We start from the raw sequence: 18256 nt of genomic DNA, 5'->3' as shown, positions 1-18256 counted from the left end.
TAGACTATCTGTTGTTCCATGTAGTGAATCTGTTATTCAAAACATTTATATTGTCTAATAGCAGTAATGCCAAATTCAATGTTTCATCCAATATTTTTTTAAACATATTTTTTGATACCTTAAGGTGTCTTAAAATTCAAACAGATAAATAATCCTTGGTTTTCCCATCTTAAAACAATTCCATATGTTAGTTTAGAATGTCCCTCCCCCAGTTTAGATAGGGCTTAGACTTAGACTAATGGTTTACAGGCAACATCAGGCCTGTAAAGTAACACTATACTGTCTTGAAAATTATATCTAATTCCTGTCAGAATCCAGCCAGAATGGGGCTATTTTTATTCATCTGCATTCAGAATCACTGCCAAATTGGGAAGACTAGTACATGAGACTACCTAAACCATCTTAATGAACTTGAACAACCATTTCAGTAATGGGTGTAAAAGTCCAAGTAACAGATTGGATTTGTTTAAAAAAATGTATGCTATTTATATTTGAGTAGAATGAGATGAATTAATCAATCATTGTATATGCAAAACATAGATATTGAACTAAACAATTAAAAAACTCTACCTGCAATAGAGCATGTTGGGAAACATGGAAATTGTGGACGTGGTTTTGGTTTAACACTGGTTGTATTAACACCAACACAGGTTATTTTACACCAATGACTGTTCATTTAACACAATCAACACTAGTCGTGTTATACTGAAAAATCAACACTTGGTGATATATCCATATGAAGGGAAAGGGGGATACCTAGTCAGTTGTACAATTTAATGAATTCAACTGAAATGTGTCTTGGGACTGCCTTTAATCGACATCCACCTCATTGGCACCCGGGGAACAGTGGGTTAACTGTCTTGCTCAGGGGCAGAACGACCAATTTTTATCTTGTCAGCTCGGGGAATTGATCCAGCAACCTTTCGGTTATCCACTAGTTCCAATATGTCCATCACAAATGCCATGGATATATTGGAACTAGTGGATATATGGAGGCTTAAATATCCTGACTTAGTGAGATATATATATGGTGGAGGCTCAATCTTATGTCATTTTCACTTGCACCAAAAATGTAAGAATTGTTGATAGGGGACAGAATGCGGTCGGCTCATCAAACAATTAGCATATTACTCTTACAGAATGTCCATGTGGGCAAGGATATTGGACATTTAATCAAAGCCTATTGGATTATAACTTGTTTTTAACTAGGACAGAAGAATTTATAATTGACATTATCCCGACATAACATAGGTACAGCAGATCCCCTTATTGTATTGGACACTTTTAAATATGCCTTTAGAGGCCATGCAATTCAGTACTCATCTCTAAAACAAAAGCAATTTTGGTCAAAAGAGTCTAAATTAACAAAGGAAATGGAAAGACTAATAGTACAGATAGATAGCAATAAAAACTGTACCAAAGAGGAAAAACAAAAAAAATCGAGGAACTTATTCAAGAAAGATCAAGGGTAATATATTATAAAAAATTAAGCGAACTGGATGGAAAATGGGGGAAAATGCACCAAATTATTTTTTAATCTTCGACATAGAAATGCTACCAAAAAGAATAATTTACTAAAACTTGATACAAATGGAGTCCCCCATGATTCACCAAACTATCATTTAAAAAAAGAGCGTGCAAAGTACTTTAAGCATATGTTTTCATCTTAGTCTCCTCCATCTCCACTAACAGTTGATGTATTTTGTTCTATTATTAATGTAAAATTAACAGCTGTACAGAAAGACTCATGTGAAGGCCAATTACAGAGGAGGAACTTCTTCATGCAATTAAAGCCTTTAAGTCTGGGAAAACTCCAGGGTTGGATGGCGTACCAGTGGAGGTACAATAGGCAGGTGTGTGCCTTTCCAAATCATGTTCAATCAATTCAATTTACCACAGGTGGACTCCAATAAAGTTGCAAAAATGTCTAAAAACCTGTTTTAGCTTTGTCATTATGGGGTACTGTGTGTAGTTTGATGAGGAAAAAAAATAAATGTAATCCATTTTAGAACAAGGCTGTAACGTAACAAAGTGGGGGAAAATCAAGGGGTCTGAATACTTTCCAAATGCTCTGTATACCAAACCTTTTTTGATATACTCAGAGGACCGTTATTAGCATGTTTTAACCACTCCTACAATCAGATTATCAGATACTCAACAAGAAGGTCTGATTTAATTATTACTGAAACAGGATCCAAGTGGTAAATACAAAGATCTTGTCCATTAAAACATTTTGAGACCCTTACACTTCAGTGTAGTGATGCCACAATTCCCCCCCCCCCCCCCCAAAAAAATGCATAGCGCATAGAATTTAAAAGGTATTGTCGGATATTATTCCTCCTAATCAGACAGGTTTTTTTTTACATGGACAATACATTGGAGATAATATAAACTGGAAACAATAGAACACTATGAAACATTTGGGAAACCAGTTCTGGTATTCATAGCTGACTTTATATTTCAATTTTGGAGAATCTCTTATAAAATGAGTTATATGGTGCTTAGATATGGTATGTATATATATGTATATATGGTATGTATATATTTACAATAAAATATATGAGGGATTGGAAATTATGCAGACAATTACATTGATGGAAGCTACAATCTATCAGCAGTATTTAAGCTGATCTACCCATTTCTCTCCGTCTGGAGAAATGCCATGGCTTCTTTTGCTATTTTATCTGTTCTGTAGTTATGCTTGACCACAGACGTAACTAAGTCATTTTTGCACCACTATTCGTATCCCCTACAGTACCAGTCAAAAGTTTGGACACGCCTACTCATTCAAGTGGTTTTCTTTATTTGTACTATTTTCTACATTGTAGAATATTAGTGAAGACATCAAAACGATGAAATAACAAATATGGAATCATGTAGCAACCAAAAAAGTGTTAAGCAAGATGAGATTCTTCAAAGTAGCCACTCTTCACGTTGATGACAGATTTGCACACTCTTGGCAACATAGAAAATAGTAAAAAAATAAAGAAAAACCCTGGAATGAGTAGGTGTGTCCAAACTTTTGACTGGCACTGTATATGCCTTCAGACCCGCACAAAACATACAATAATAGGAGAGGAAGTCATGGTATCAGTCCTGTCTGAAACATTAGTTCAGTGTTTTCAGACAAGCATCATGACATTGGAAAGAGGCCTAATGCAATAAGAAGCAAAGAAACACAAGGGAAGTTGACACATTAGTGAGGGACTTCCATTGGTGTCTGCTTGTCTCTCGAGGAGAAGCTAAATATGACTTAATAAAGGCTGTTGTCATTTCCCCTAGCTATTATTATTATTATTATCTGTCAGTCAATTAAATACACTCTTATTAATTAGTTTTTTTAATAGAAATTAGGTAATGTGTTATTATGTTCCACATGAACGGAAATAATAGATATGTCTAATTCCAAACAAGAAAAATAAAAGTTTTCATTCTTTGACTGAACATTTTTTTTTATATACTTAATTTGTTTTTGGTCAAGATAAATGTCAACAAATGTCTTTGTTTCTGCATTGCATGACGGGGGTTTTGAAGCAATATATCCTATAGTGGCATGATGGAATTGAAACATTTCTACAATTGCCTTGTTGCTACTGTGTTGCAGTTTTTGGTGTATTGTTGCCTTTGCCACTAGATGGCAACCTGTTCACACAATATTATTGAAATATTGTTTTGTCGCATAACGTCCCATCACGTCCCAATCCCATGGCCCCACAATTTATTGAACTTTAGTAAACTATCAACCACTTTCAAGTAATGTTATCATAATATTATTATTGATCATAATCTTGGTTATCAGATTTTAAGCTTTAGAATCAATATCGTATCGTTCTCCGTGGCCTCACCCCCCTGCAAAGCCCGACAGTCAACACTTGTGCTAATTTAGATCAGGGTGAATGAGGAAGAATATATTGATCATAGGCCTATATGCATAATAACCATGCATCAAACTCCCAGGCAAATAATGAGAGGACTCCACCAAGCACGACATCTGTATCTACAGCCATAGCCAATAATGAATTATGCTACACTAGAATATGTTTTATTTGTTCATTACACACCCATTTGTCACATTCCACAAAATACTTCCATACACAGCATCAAAGTTAGGCCTACTGTTATAACTCTAATATTAGGCATACTAGCCAGTAGCCTAAAGAGTTGCCATTATATATATCAAATAAAATGTTATTAGTCATACACATACATACATACGACCTACTTCCGGCGCCGACAGAGATGGCCGCCTCGCTTCGCGTTCCTAGGAAACTATGCAGTTTTTTGTTTTTTTACGTGTTATTTCTTACATTAGTACCCCAGGTCATCTTAGGTTTCATTACATACAGTCGAGAAGAACTACTCAACGCATCACCGGGGGCAAACTACCTGCCCTCCAGGACACCTACACCACCCGATGTCACAGGAAGGCCATAAAGATCATCAAGGACATCAACCACCCGAGCCACTGCCTGTTCACCCTGCTATCATCCAGAAGACGAGGTCAGTACAGGTGCATCAAAGCTGGGACCGAGAGACTGAAAAACAGCTTCTATCTCAAGGCCATCAGACTGTTAAACAGCCACCACTAACACTGAGTGGCTGCTGCCAACACACTGACACTGACTCAACTCCAGCCACTTTAATAATGGGAATTGATGGGAAATGATGTAAATATATCACTAGCCACTTTAAACAATGCTACCTTATATAATGTTACTTACCCTACATTATTCATCTCATATGCATACGTATATACTGTACTCTATATCATCGACTGTATCCTTATGTAATACATGTATCACTAGCCACTTTAAACTATGCCACTTTGCTTACATACTCATCTCATTTGTACATACTGTACTCGATACCATCTACTGTATCTTGCCTATGCTGCTCTGTACCATCACTCATTCATATATCATTTTGTACATATTCTTTATCCCCTTACACTGTGTACAAGACAGTAGTTTTGGAATTGTTAGTTAGATTACTTGTTATTACTGCATTGTCGGAACTAGAAGCACAAGCATTTCGCTACACTCGCATTAACATCTGCTAAACATGTGTATGTGACAAATAAAATTTGATTTGATTTGATTTGATTTTGAAAATCTTACAGTGAAATGCTTACTTCCGAGCCCCTAACCAACCACGCATTTTCAAAAACAATACGGATAAGAATAAGAGATAAAAGTAAAAAGTAATTCAAGAGCAGCAGTGAAATAACAATAGCGAGACTATAAACAGGGGGGTACCGATACAGAGTCAATGTGCGGGGTCACCGGTTAGTTCAGGTTGTATGTACATGTAGGTAGAGTTATTAAAGTAACTATGCATAGATGACAACAGAGCGTAGCAGTGGTGTAAGATCCAGGAAATGATGGGCAATAGGCGTATTGTGGCCTGGTATTTGGTTAATGCATTCCAAATAGGTTTATTGTTTACGACCGAATCACTTTACTTTCTGCATCTGCCAGCTGACCCTTTAAAAAGACTCAACAGTGGGACCAACGCACAACCCACTGGGCACAGACACCAATTCAACATCTATTTCACGTTGGTTCAACGTAATTGAAATGACATGGAAACAACGTTCATTCAACCAATGCGTGCCCAGTGGGAAGGCTCTACTTTTATCTACCTGCTCCAACTAGGCTATGTTTCCACTTGCTGAGTAAACTCAACTCCGTATACAGTACATCTCAATGGAGTTGATTTGCGATGAGTTTTAGCGGAGTGTACCTCCGACATCGAGTCGATATCAGTTGTTACTTGTAGAAATGTCCATTCTTTAATGCGTACCTTGCACATATGTTTGTCCTCTGTAACTGTGTTGTTTTCTTTAGGTGCCGCAAGCCGCAGTTTTTTTGTAAAACGTGCTTTTTACTTGACCTCCGCCAAGGGAGCAGTTGTTTGTTCATGGATAAAGAGCAGATTGCATGGCAGATTTCTTCATTTTGGCTAGGGATGCATAGAATTATGTTTTTTTTTTAAATAAAACCCGATGAATTCCAACTCCCACTGACAACTGTATAACAATCAGGACAAGTGTAGCACATGGGGATGTGTGAAGCTTACTCCTCAGCCTGAAGTGTCCCCACCTGCACCAGCGAATAGCTAGAAGTCGCTAGCTTGGGCATACCAGTAGTTTACAATTCAACCGAGAGTGTTGGAAGTGAAATGTTACAATTGACCCCATAGGCAGGGTTAAATCTAACAGGCTGAAGGGTTAAATGTAGCATTGTCATCAATGGTAAAAACGAATGGCAATTGAAAAATGTTATGATTTGAAACTGATATTTGGATGAAAATAAATAAAGTTGACAAAATGTATATATTTTACATTAGCATTCAAAAGTATGAATTGGACTTTTTCTACAGTATAGTCTTAAATTGTACTGGGAAACTTGATGTAAAGAAGTGACATGTTTTATTATATCATTCATTTGAGTGTAATTGGAGTCTTGTGAGAAAATACAACAATAATTATTGTCATCAACTAAGCTGTACCAATCAAAAGACTTCTCCTTACTGATAAAATTATATGTGATGAGAAAAATGGCGAATTTCCACAGATCAATCATTTGAAAAAGAGAGGCAGCCAGAATATTCACTTTAGGCCAAAACATATATATATTTTAAGTAAATAAAACAAAACATATGCTTCAAACTGTATGAGTAGAAGCTTGACAGAAATGGTAGCAGAAGGTGAATGTGGAACTTTTGTTGCACACATATATAGATGATGCTGCTTACCAATGATAGTGTCATTGCGCAAAATAGTATTCAGCGTCATCTAGATGTGTGCAAGAAAAATTCAACATTCACCTTCTGCTACCATTTCTGCCAAGCCGTCTATGCACATACAGTTTGTCACATACATTTGATAAATCTAACACTTTGAACACACCGACAGCAAAATTGCATTTTGGGACACCAGAATTACATTAATCTCCAATTAAATGCTGCGTTTGCCTTGCATTGTGTTGCAGAGGCAGTTGCAGTGCTTTCAGTGAGGTGCATGAATAGGATTTATCGAACATATGAGTCAAACTGTATGAGTAGAAGCTTGACAGAAATGGTAGCAGAAGGTGAATGTTGAACTTTTGTTGCACACATATCCAGATGGTGCTGCGTACTATTTGCGCAATGACGCTGTCGGTGTGTTTGATTGGTAAGCGTAATGTGTTCACCACACAGAACGCACTGCAACTGCCTCTGCAACGCAATGCTGCAAGGCAAACGCAGCATTTAATTGGAGATTAATGTAATTGAATGTCCTTCTGGTGTACCAACATTAATTCACTCTCGGTGTGATCGAGGCGTTCAGCTCGAAGCTGCCACAGGATGAGGAGAGGAGAGGGCGAGTTTAATCCATCAGATTCCAACCTAACTGCCATGATGGAGGACAACATTTAACGAGAATGCTATAATGTATCCATATAGTGCACTTTCGGCTTACTTGAAAATTAGGAATTTATATACGAGCTCGTCCGCGGGATTGCTTAATTGGAACATTTCTGGAACTTTCTTTTGAATATTGCCTGGCTGAAAGCAAGCCCGTGCTGTGGACACACGCGACCTCTGACATCACGGATTTACGCAGCGCTTGTTGACGATCAGCGAGGCTGTGGGAGATCCTTTCCAGTCTGTGGTTGGTGAATCCGGTGTCCAAGAAGACCGCCTCTCTCCGGGTCTGTCCAGTGCGTTAAAGCGAGTAAGGCGTCTCAGAGAGGAGGTACCGGGATGAAAACGAAAAACTGTTTTTTTGCGATTTTGCTGAATTTTACAAGGGGATTACGGTTCTGTTGCCTGCCTGCTTGCCTGACAATGTGGGTCACCTGCTTAGCTCCAAGGCGCTTTTATTAGGCTCCACATTCCTGCCCAGTGTTGAATTAATCTTTACCCTTCATGTCGCATTGGAATAATTTCATCTATCATGGATTTTATTTTCTTTTACAAAGTCACCGTTGAGGCTCGGTTAGACATCTTATAGATCCGGACACTGTAAGCTACCATCGAACTCACCCATATAGCGCAACATCAGGAGGGGAACATGGCCAAAAATGCCCCAGGCGGACCGTTGCGGGATGACTTAAGCAAGCTCTCCGGAGAGGAGCTCTCCAGGCTCGGCAAAGACGAGCTGATCAGGAGGCTACGGAAAACGGATAACGAGAAAATGTACTTAATGGTGGAGCACGGGAACATGATGAAAGATGTGAACCGGAGACTACAGGTCCATCTCCATGAGATCCGCAGCCTCAAAGAGATCAACCAGAAGCTTCAGGATGATAACCACGAACTCCGGGAGCTCTGCTGTTTCCTGGACGACGACCGACAGAAGGGCAAGAAGCTGTCACGGGAGTGGCAACGCTTCGGCCGCTACACCGCCGGATCGATGTGGAAGGATGTCGGGGTGTACCATCAGAAGCTGAAGGATCTGGAAGCCAACCAGGACTCTGTGATGCGGGAAAACCTGGAACTGAAAGAGATCATTCTGATGCTGGATGAGGAGAGGAACGGAGCCGGGTCACGGAGCTCCATAGATTCCCAGTCCAGCCTGACCAACCTGAACGGGGGCACTGGAACCGTTAGGGACGTCGGGGACGGGAGCAGTACCTCCAGCACCGGCAGCGCCGGTAGTCCTGACCACCACCACAACCACGTACACAAGCCAAACGAGGGAAAAATAGCATCCCTGCGGAGGTCTATGGACGACCTATCGCTGGCGTCACACATCCACCTGCGCATTCCTAATGGACTGAATGGTGAGTCCATATAATAATGACTGTACATATAGAATCCTATGAATTCTAGGATATCTGTGGGTGATTCTATCTACAGAGTGCCACAAGATCCCCAATGTTCCCCTTAATATTGATGATGATGAGGATCTTCATTTTACAGGCTACATCTTTAGTTTGTTATCAGCCTAACATGCATAAATGGTTGAGATTATATATTTGTTGAATGTATAGCCTGCATATGAAACATGAGCCATTAGGAATCTACCCTAGCTGGGTGTGTGAGTAGAGAAAGTGAATGAGAGTTTAATATGCCTATAGCCTAGAACACAAGTTACTTGGAGGTGTGAATTGAAGTATTGAAGTATTGATAATAGCCGTCCTTTCAGAAAGGAGTCAGGCCAGGGACACGCCCAGGCCATGTATGACCTTCTGGCCTGTGAGTCAGAAAACTCCACAAAACCTGAAAAGTCTTTAAAACAATGTTCCTCCCCAACCGTTGATTGCGCTCAGCATTTCAATCTAATCTCGTCAGGCACCTACAACCACATTTTTGCCCTGTGTCCTCTGTCACAAGACACTCATGTGCAGTGCAACCTAATGTAAAATGTGTAAGATGCTTATTTGTCTGTTCATTGTCAGCTAGTATACTATACTTAAACATCTCCTTGAAAAGTTAACTAGGCCTGCCTGTCATGCCCTGTTACATAGTAATAACACTGGTCTGACCGGGTCCAGAGGAATCTCACAGTGCTGTTAGTGATGAGTGGTAGATAAGGGATGTAAAAGTATGTGGATGTGGGTAATTCCGGTGAATTTCCTCATCCTCACACCTTTCCACACATCCTGTCCGCGAAGGTACTTCAAGGAAAATGCTTGACAAGATTTGATGGAAGGCAGTCATGGTTAGTAGAGAGAGGAAATAAAATGGGTATTATTGAGGTTCCTATATCATTTTACTCACTAGAAGAAGTTAAAGAGGAATTCCGGGATCTTAAGCACTTACAAATTCGTTACATATTGTATTCATTGGAATTCGTAACATATCCGAATTGCACTAAAATATATATATATATATATATATATATATATATATATATATTTTTTTTTTGCAGGACTTGACATATCACAATCACGTAGTACACAATTTTCGAGGACCCGTTTCGACTTGTAAGCACTACTTTCAAAACTACTGGCTGAAATGATATAAAAGCTCTGGAGCATGACTTTAATAGTTGCAGCTAGTATTCACAAGAGTGTTTGAGAGTGTGTTGAACGTGATGGATGTTGATGGATGATGGTGATGGTGGTTCAGGTTCAGGAACCTCTGCAGAGTTGGTTTAGAGGTGTCAGTACATTATTGACCGACAAGACTGAAAGTAGACTGAGAATAGACGGATACTTCAGTCATCTTGTTTACATTGAGGAAGCGAAGACAACACACACACACACACACACACACACACACACACACACACACACACACACACACACACACACACACACACACACACACACACACACACACACACACACACACACACACACACACACACACACACACACACACACACACACACACACACACACACACACACACACACACACACACACCCCTCGCTGCACGGCTCGAGGGGATGTTTGCTCTCCGGTTTGTAGGGAAACCATTAAACACATGGTCACGGTGTGCAATGCCAGCACAGCAGTTCTCCTGTACTGTGGGTTACCAGATACACACACACTGCTGTCTCTCTTTTTCAGTCTGGAGGACCCTACACACTGGAGAGGCGATAAGCAGAAGACACAAACTTTGAACACGCGTGCTAGCTAAGTAGTGAGTGGGTACCAGGAAACATACAATAAAACACTAATGCCTGCAATATATCATACATATTGGAAGAAGGTACTTTCATAATGAAACGAGTAGTTACACTGAAGCTACACTTCATAGTGTATCCATGTGGACTTTGTTGATTGTTTTTGTCAATTGACTTTGGTGGTTAAGGGGTCACGTGATGGTGTTACTGAGAGGAGTCACAGATGGTGTCACAAACGTATCCATCAGGGACACAGCCATGGTGTTTGGTTCCTCGAGACTAAGATGGCCACCGTCATGTTGACAGTGTTGATGGTGACAGCGATGACGGTAAACGGTCCTTGTCCTGGACAGATGGCGTCTCTAATTACCTCAACTCTGTGCTGCATGGCAGACCTGATGAGGATTATTTAACTGAGTGTGTGTCCCAAACGGCGCCCTATTCCCTTTATAGTGCACTACTTTTGACCAGGATCCATAAGGCTCTGATCAAATGTAATGCACCATATGGAGAATAAGGTGCCACTTGGGATGCACTCTAACTAACGCCCTCCTCACAGCGAGCAGCAGGGCAAGGGCGACATGGTGCTAAGTCGCCTCAGTAAGTCACCTTGTTCAAATCAATACAGAACCCACTGACTGAGCTCTGCAAACTGTCCATCTGCTGACATTTTAAGTATGACCCAGGCCAGGCCTCATCGCAGTCAAACTGTGTTCAACTTTTAGACAAGGCCTGTTTAACTTCATAGACATCTAGCTCTTTGCTGAAGAGTTGAAATGACCCAGTCTACTAATGGATCCTTCCTATCAACCAGCTTAAGTCTTTATCTTATCTTAGATATGCACTTAACACTATCCCCTCACCTTCCACTCCCTCGTCCTAAACTACCTCTATCCTATCTGTCCAATAGTTCTACTCCCGAGTCCCGAGTCCCTCAACCCCCCCTTTTCACCAGATGATAAACTCATATGCTACAGTGAGGACAGTTGGCTGGACAATGCATCACATCAATACAGCTACAGTACAGACGATACTGAAGCAGTGTGCCCTTATGTGTGTCTCTTTTGTCCATGCGGTTAAGGCTAATCAATGTGTCGCGTCCCAAATAGCACCCTATTCCCTACACAGTGGACTACTTTTGCCCAGAGCTCAACGTTTCCAAAACAGCAACCTGTTCCCATTGAAAATAGGGTGACATTTGGGACGCATCCAATGTGTGAAATGGCTGGTGGTCGCCGTGACAAAGCAATTGTTAGTGTGGGCATACAGCCCTGTATGGGGCCTTTGCTATTGAATACTCTGATGGACAAACTGTATTGATCATAGTGCCACTGTTGCGTGAATAATAATGTGGCCTGGTGTTGGCACAAGCTGCTAAGCTCCTGGCTGGCTGGTGAATTCTGATTGGTTCATTGTCACAGTGTCACAGAGCCAAAACCTATTTGGTATGGTTCAGCACTGGCTTGTCCTACCTGTCAAACATGTATAGACATGAATTAACATTTAATGTTCAACTAATCTATTTACCTAGTTATTATTGCGTTATTACATGGTTAGATGTTAATGAACCATATCATAACTTGTAATAACCTAATTGTTTTCTCTTTCTCTGCTGGTCAAGTCAGCCAGTCCCTCTCACTCATATGCTGTTGACCTTCTATCCCGACCAAGGCTGATGCCTCACCTCCAGCATTCTCTCTCTGTGATGCAGAGGTCCTTGTGGGATTGCCTGTGGCTGTCAATCAAATAGTTATAGCCTGTTTATTGGTTCCCTGTGCTCTCTGGCCTATTAAATCAGCCGCTGAGGCTGAGGGGAAGGAGGTGCTACTGTGTCGCTGTCAGTTTTACCCGCTGCTTTTATTTACTAGCCGGACCATGTGGGAGGGCTGTTTCAGTTGCAGTTTTAGCCTCTCGTGTGTGTGTGTGTGTGTGTGTGTGTGTGTGTGTGTGTGTGTGTGTGTGTGCGTGGGGATATATGTAAGATGAGAGAGCCCACTTGTTGAGAATAGTCCTGACTGTAAATTCCCAAGATTAATTCCACCGCTGCATCAGAGGAAAAGGCCCGGGCAACGGACGCTTTCTCACAGCTGTGTGTGTCATCTTAAAGTGGCAGCCGGTCCTCTTCTAGTTGTGTATGTGTCTGTGATATACTGTACATCCCACTTATCTGGCACGCTGTTTGTGTTTGTGTGTGTGCCTATGTGTGAGTTCATCATATAGGTGTGGCAGGCAGCCTAGTGGTTAGAGCTTTGGGCCAGTAACCGAAAGGTTGCTAGTTTGAATCCCTGAGCTGGCAAGGTACAAGTCTGTCGTTCTGCTGCTGAAAAAGGCAGTTAACCCACTGTTCCTAGGCTGTCATTGTAAATAAGAATTTGTTCTTAACTGACTTACCTAGTTAAATAAAGGTCTCTGGGCAGATGCCCGAAAACAGTGAAGCTGATTGGTCGAGGGAGGAGTACGTCTTTTTGTATATGACAAGGAAATATTCTTATGTTTATGTCAAATTTGTTGCACCTTTAATTCATGCACCTTTAATTCATGCACCTTTAATTCATGCACCTTTTCTCAGAAAAAAAGTATATTTCAACACTGTCTGCTCAGGCAAATTTGCAAACTGAATAAACTTGGAACCAATCAGAACTCCTGTAGATACCCCTTGTGATGAAGGCAGCCAATGGCCTGCTTCTAAGATGTAAAAATAGCCTCTGATCTGCTGTCAGTGTGTTAAGATGAAATAATGCTTTCTCCCAAAGACTGAAATAAGATTATATATACAAAGTATGTGGACACCCCTTCAAATTAGTGGCTTCGGCTATTTCAGCCACACCCATTGCTGACAGGTGTATAAAATCGAGCACACAACCATGTAATCTCCAAAGACAAAAATTGGTAGTAGAATGACCTTACTGAAGAGCTCAGTGAATTTCAACGTGGCACCGTCATAGGATGTCACCTTTCCAACAAGTCAGTTTGTCAAATTTCTGCCCTGCTAGAGCTGCCCCAGTCAACTGTAAGTGCTGTTATTATGAAGTGGAAACGTCTAGGAGCAACAACGGCTCAGCCGCGCAGTGGTAGGCCATACAAGCTCAGAGAACGGGACCTCCGAGTGCTAAAGTGGGTACCGCATAAAAATGAGCTGTCCTCGGTTGCAACACTCCCTACAAAGTTCCAAACAGCCGCTGGAAACAATGTCAGCACAATAACTGTTAGTCGGGAGCTTCATGAAATGGTTTCCATGGCCGAGCAGCCGCACACAAGCCTAAGAACACCATGCGCAATGCCAAGTGTCGGCTGGAGTGGTGTAAAGCTTGCCGCCATTGAACTCTGGAGCAGTGGAAATGCGTTCTCTGGAGTGGTGAGTCACGCTTCACGATCTGGCAGTCCAACAGACAAATCTGGTTTTGGCGGATGCCAAGAGAACGCTATCTGCCCCAATGCATAGTGCCAACTGTAAAGTGTGGTGGAGGAGGAATAATGGTCTGGGGCTGTTTTTCATGTTTTGGGCTAGGCCCCTTTGTTCCAGTGAAGGGAAATACTAACGCTACAGCATACAATGACATTCTAGACGATTCTATGCTTCCAAGGACCTTTCCTGTTTCAGCATGACAATGCCCCCGTGCACAAAGTGAGGTCATTACAGAAATAGTTTGTTGACATCGGCGTGGAAGAACTAGACTGGCCCACACAGAGCCCTGACCACAACCCCTTCGAACACCTTTGGGATGATTGAAATGCCGACTGCAAGACAAGCCTAATCGCCTAACATCAGTGCCAGACCTCACTAATGCTCTTGTGAATGGAAGCAAGTCCCCGCAGCATTGTTCCAACATGTAGTGGAAAGCCTTCCCAGAAGAGTGGAGGCTGTTATAGCAGCAAAGGGGGGGTCCAACTCCATTTTAATGTGTTACAGTTTGCTGTTTACAGTTGACTAGCCTAGCCAGCCAGCTAATACTGTAAATGTCATTGTGCCTGCTCATGAAGCTAGTGTTTCATGAGCCATCGCTCTGTTAGTGAATTACATTTGGAATCATGTTTTGGCATGATTGTCTCATTACAAGTAGCTAGCTGCAGGCTTAAAGAAACATTTGATCATATAATTTGCATAGAACACCCCAAAAAAGCATGTCGATAAAAAGCTGTGTGTCATGTCTGCTAGAACGGAGGTTTAAAAGCGACAAGAGACATATGCATATTAGCCAATACCAGATGAGATCTCAAATAGCAGCTTCTCAGTATCATGGTGGGCATGCATAATGTTGGATGCATTGGAATATAAAGGTATGGAGAATGATAAAGAGCTTGTACGGTTATAGAACAAGCAGTTGGTAAATGAATGTTTGGGTTTCATAATACTAAATATTCAGTGAGTGTGAGTATGCATCTTTAGATGGTTTAAACGATTCATTTTCATAAAATTGAACTATGGTCCTGTGTCTATACAGATCCACACTTCTCAGTGTTAAATGAACACGTCGCTTAGTGTAAAGCCTTATTTTTGTGTTTCCCAGAGTGCTTTGCCTTTCTGGTGAATTGTAGAGTTACCACCCTTGACTGTAGTTGTTAGTGACAGATATATGGTTGCAGTCATTTTTTTTGTCCTTTGGCCTTCTCCAAGTGAGATACTAAACAAATTGCTTTCATTCAAATGTAATTATTCAACACAATACAAGTATTTAATAGGGCCTTATTTTGGGATCCTAGGTTTACCTGCAAGTCACATTATTTTATCTTAAAAAGTGATGTGTAATTCGTAAAGTGATGTGTAATTCATTTTAAAATGTTTATTCACTCACAATTTGTATTCAGAATGACTGCCTGACAGGGAAATTTAAAATAGGAGTTTACCAAAACCATCTAAATTGGAACAACCATTTCAGTGGTAATAAGTCCAAGTAACAAATTTAATTAGTTTAGAAAAATCAGTTTTTAAATGTGAGTAGCATAAGATGAATTAATCAATCAATGTACATGTAAAAACAGAGATATTAAACAAACAAGAAAAACAAATCAACCTGAAATAGATTATGCAGGGAAATAATGATGGGCGTGGTTTAGGTTTAACACTGGTTACTAACACCAACACTGGGGTTCTTTTGCTCCAATCCATGTTCATTTAACACTTACAGACTTAATTTAACACCCGAATCAACACTAGAAATGTCACACTGAAAAATCAACACTAGCTAACGCTGGCATGTTTTCCATAATGTACGTTTCATGCAAATACATTAGAACAAAGAACACCGTCACAAATAGTGTTTCACCATTTCATGTGTATGGAAACAGATAGCAAAGGTGTCTCAGGCAGTATTTGAAGTATCTAAATCTAGTATAACCTACCAATCAATGTATTTCAAGTGCCGTGGAGGGCACAGGCTTACAATGTTACAGTCCAGAAATGAGAGCTTTACCATCGATGCCAAAAGCCCGGGCCTCCGATGGAGACGATACAACTATCATCAACGAAGGCTTCAGTATTCTGTCTAGGAGCATTTGTGTGCCCAGGCCCCATAGGCGTATCGAAAGGATCCCACCCTGGTCACCAATGTAGCTGACCGATGTAGAGAGAAAACAAATGCCTTAGCAGAATGCAATCTAAAGCTTGTGTGGTCCAGAGATGAGAACTCCACCATGTATGGCCAACGCCTGGGCTCCTGATGGGGACAATGTAATTATCACCACTGCATGTTACAAGAGTCAATTCATCTGTTTGCCACCTGTTAAACTGATTCTACATTGAATTTAGTCTTCAACATAGTTGGAGTTCTTCAACTCTAAAATGCATGAGACTGTGTCAGACAAAACCCACAAAGAAAACAGGCAAAATGCGGTCTTAATGTCTGAATAGTGACGGCAGGGCTAGTTCAAACTGCAGTAGGATGGTTCTCCTCACAGGTGAATGAATCAGCCCATGCTTGGTGAATAGCACTTGGTTGATCTCTGGGAGCAGGACACAGGAGAGCCGACTAGATCATGTGAGACAAAAGTGAGAGACAAGAATGAATACAATAAATCCTCACAGCACAATAATGGAGTTTGTGAGCTGGATTATGTGGCATTTCGTCAGCATGAATTAAATTAGTGGGTCCTACTGTAACGGGTGTCGTCGTCTGAAGAGGAGGAATCGGACCAAAGCGCGGCGGGGTAAGTGTTCATGACTTTTTATTTAAACTGAACACTATAACAAAATAACAAAGAGAATAAACGAAACCGAAACAGTCCTGTCAGGTGCAGAAAACACTAAACAGAAAATAACTACCCACAAAACATAGGAGGGAAAACGCTACCCAAGTATGGTTCCCAATCAGAAGCAACGATAGTCAGCTGTCCCTGATTGAAAACCATACCCGGCCAAAACAAAGAAATACAAAACATAGAAAAAGGAACATAGAATGCCCACCCAAATCACACCCTGACCAAACCAAAAATAGAGACATAAAAAGCTCTCTAAGGTCAGGGCGTGACACCTACCTTGATGACTATATTAGCTATACACTACCTGTCCTATAGATTTTTGTAGTTTTAAATTATGACTTTGAATAAACTGCTATCTAAAAACGCTCCTTGTCCTGGAAAGACATGCTAGCTAACATGCTAGATAAAGCTATCTGCTCCTGCTAGCTAGTAACACATCAACTTGTTGTAACTAGCTAGCTAACTAGAAGCTAGCTACACTACTAAGGTTGCTGCATTCTAAGTTGGGAGTCGTTTTACAGCTTGCATTGATGGTATCACGTTAATATAACTAAATAGTTAGATGACAAAAAAAATTATAATACTTGACCTAATAGCAGATTGTCAGATGGAGATCTCTCTCTCTCTCGAGCTGTCTCCAGCTATCTACTACCTTAGATACGGATAACGTGATTGGCAGACGGAGATCTCTCTCTCTCTCTCTCTCTCTCTCGAGCTGTCTCCAGCTATCTACTACCTTAGATACGGATAACATGATTGGCAGACGGAGATCTCTCTCTTTCTCTCGAGCTGTCTCCAGCTATCTACTACCTTAGATACGGATAACGTGATTGGCAGACGGAGATCTCTCTCTTTCTCTCGAGCTGTCTCCAGCTATCTACTACCTTAGATACGGATAACGTGATTGGCAGACGTGATCAACAGAGATAGTACACAAGTTGTGTTTTCCTGTCCAGCTAGCGGATATAAAAGTACGTTTTCTGCAAAAAAAATCGCAAGAATTGACATTTCCAACAAACAGAAATGTGTTCCGAATGAATAAATATACACAATATGTAAAAACCAGCTCCTCCCTTGACAGAGATCGATCATCTCGAGAACTAAAGCAGATAGCTTGCTACGGCCCACCACCTATTATTTACAATCTACTGTACACGACCAAGGTGCTAGTCAATCAGCAAGGACACCGTTTCTATGATTATTTAAGTGTATTACTGGACTAAAAGCTTACTGTAGTTCTCATGTGAGACTGAAGAAGGTTCTTTCTGAAAAGGGTTCTTTCTCCCACCATCTTACTCTTTTTTGTTGCCTCAACAGTGTGGGAATTTCACTTCATCCACTTTTTTGTTGTTCTATGGATGCTATACGGTATATACACACTTATTTTAGGTTCTTTACAAGTTGTTTTAATAATTTCATAATTATAATCAGGAATAATAACCTTAAGAAGAATGCCCATCAGGAAGGGGTGCGGTCCAACTAATGGATAACTGAATAACT

General features: G+C 40.8%; 1 protein-coding gene across 2 annotated transcripts in view; it reads left to right on the top strand.

The window, feature by feature from the left end:
- The first annotated feature begins 7420 nt into the window (after window positions 1–7420).
- Window positions 7421–18256, top strand: part of LOC139374207 (coiled-coil domain-containing protein 85C-A-like) — a 56367-nt gene continuing 45531 nt past the window's right edge. For both annotated transcript variants that reach the window (XM_071115227.1, XM_071115226.1), the window contains exon 1: window positions 7421–8768. In XM_071115227.1, coding sequence (XP_070971328.1) covers window positions 8057–8768 — 712 coding nt within the window. In that variant the 5' untranslated portion in view covers window positions 7421–8056. The remainder of the gene's footprint in view (window positions 8769–18256) is intronic.

The sequence above is a fragment of the Oncorhynchus clarkii genome, chromosome 19 (assembly GCF_045791955.1).
Source record: "Oncorhynchus clarkii lewisi isolate Uvic-CL-2024 chromosome 19, UVic_Ocla_1.0, whole genome shotgun sequence".
In the NCBI taxonomy this organism is placed as follows: domain Eukaryota; kingdom Metazoa; phylum Chordata; class Actinopteri; order Salmoniformes; family Salmonidae; genus Oncorhynchus; species Oncorhynchus clarkii.
This window is presented reverse-complemented; position numbering and strand designations above follow the sequence as displayed.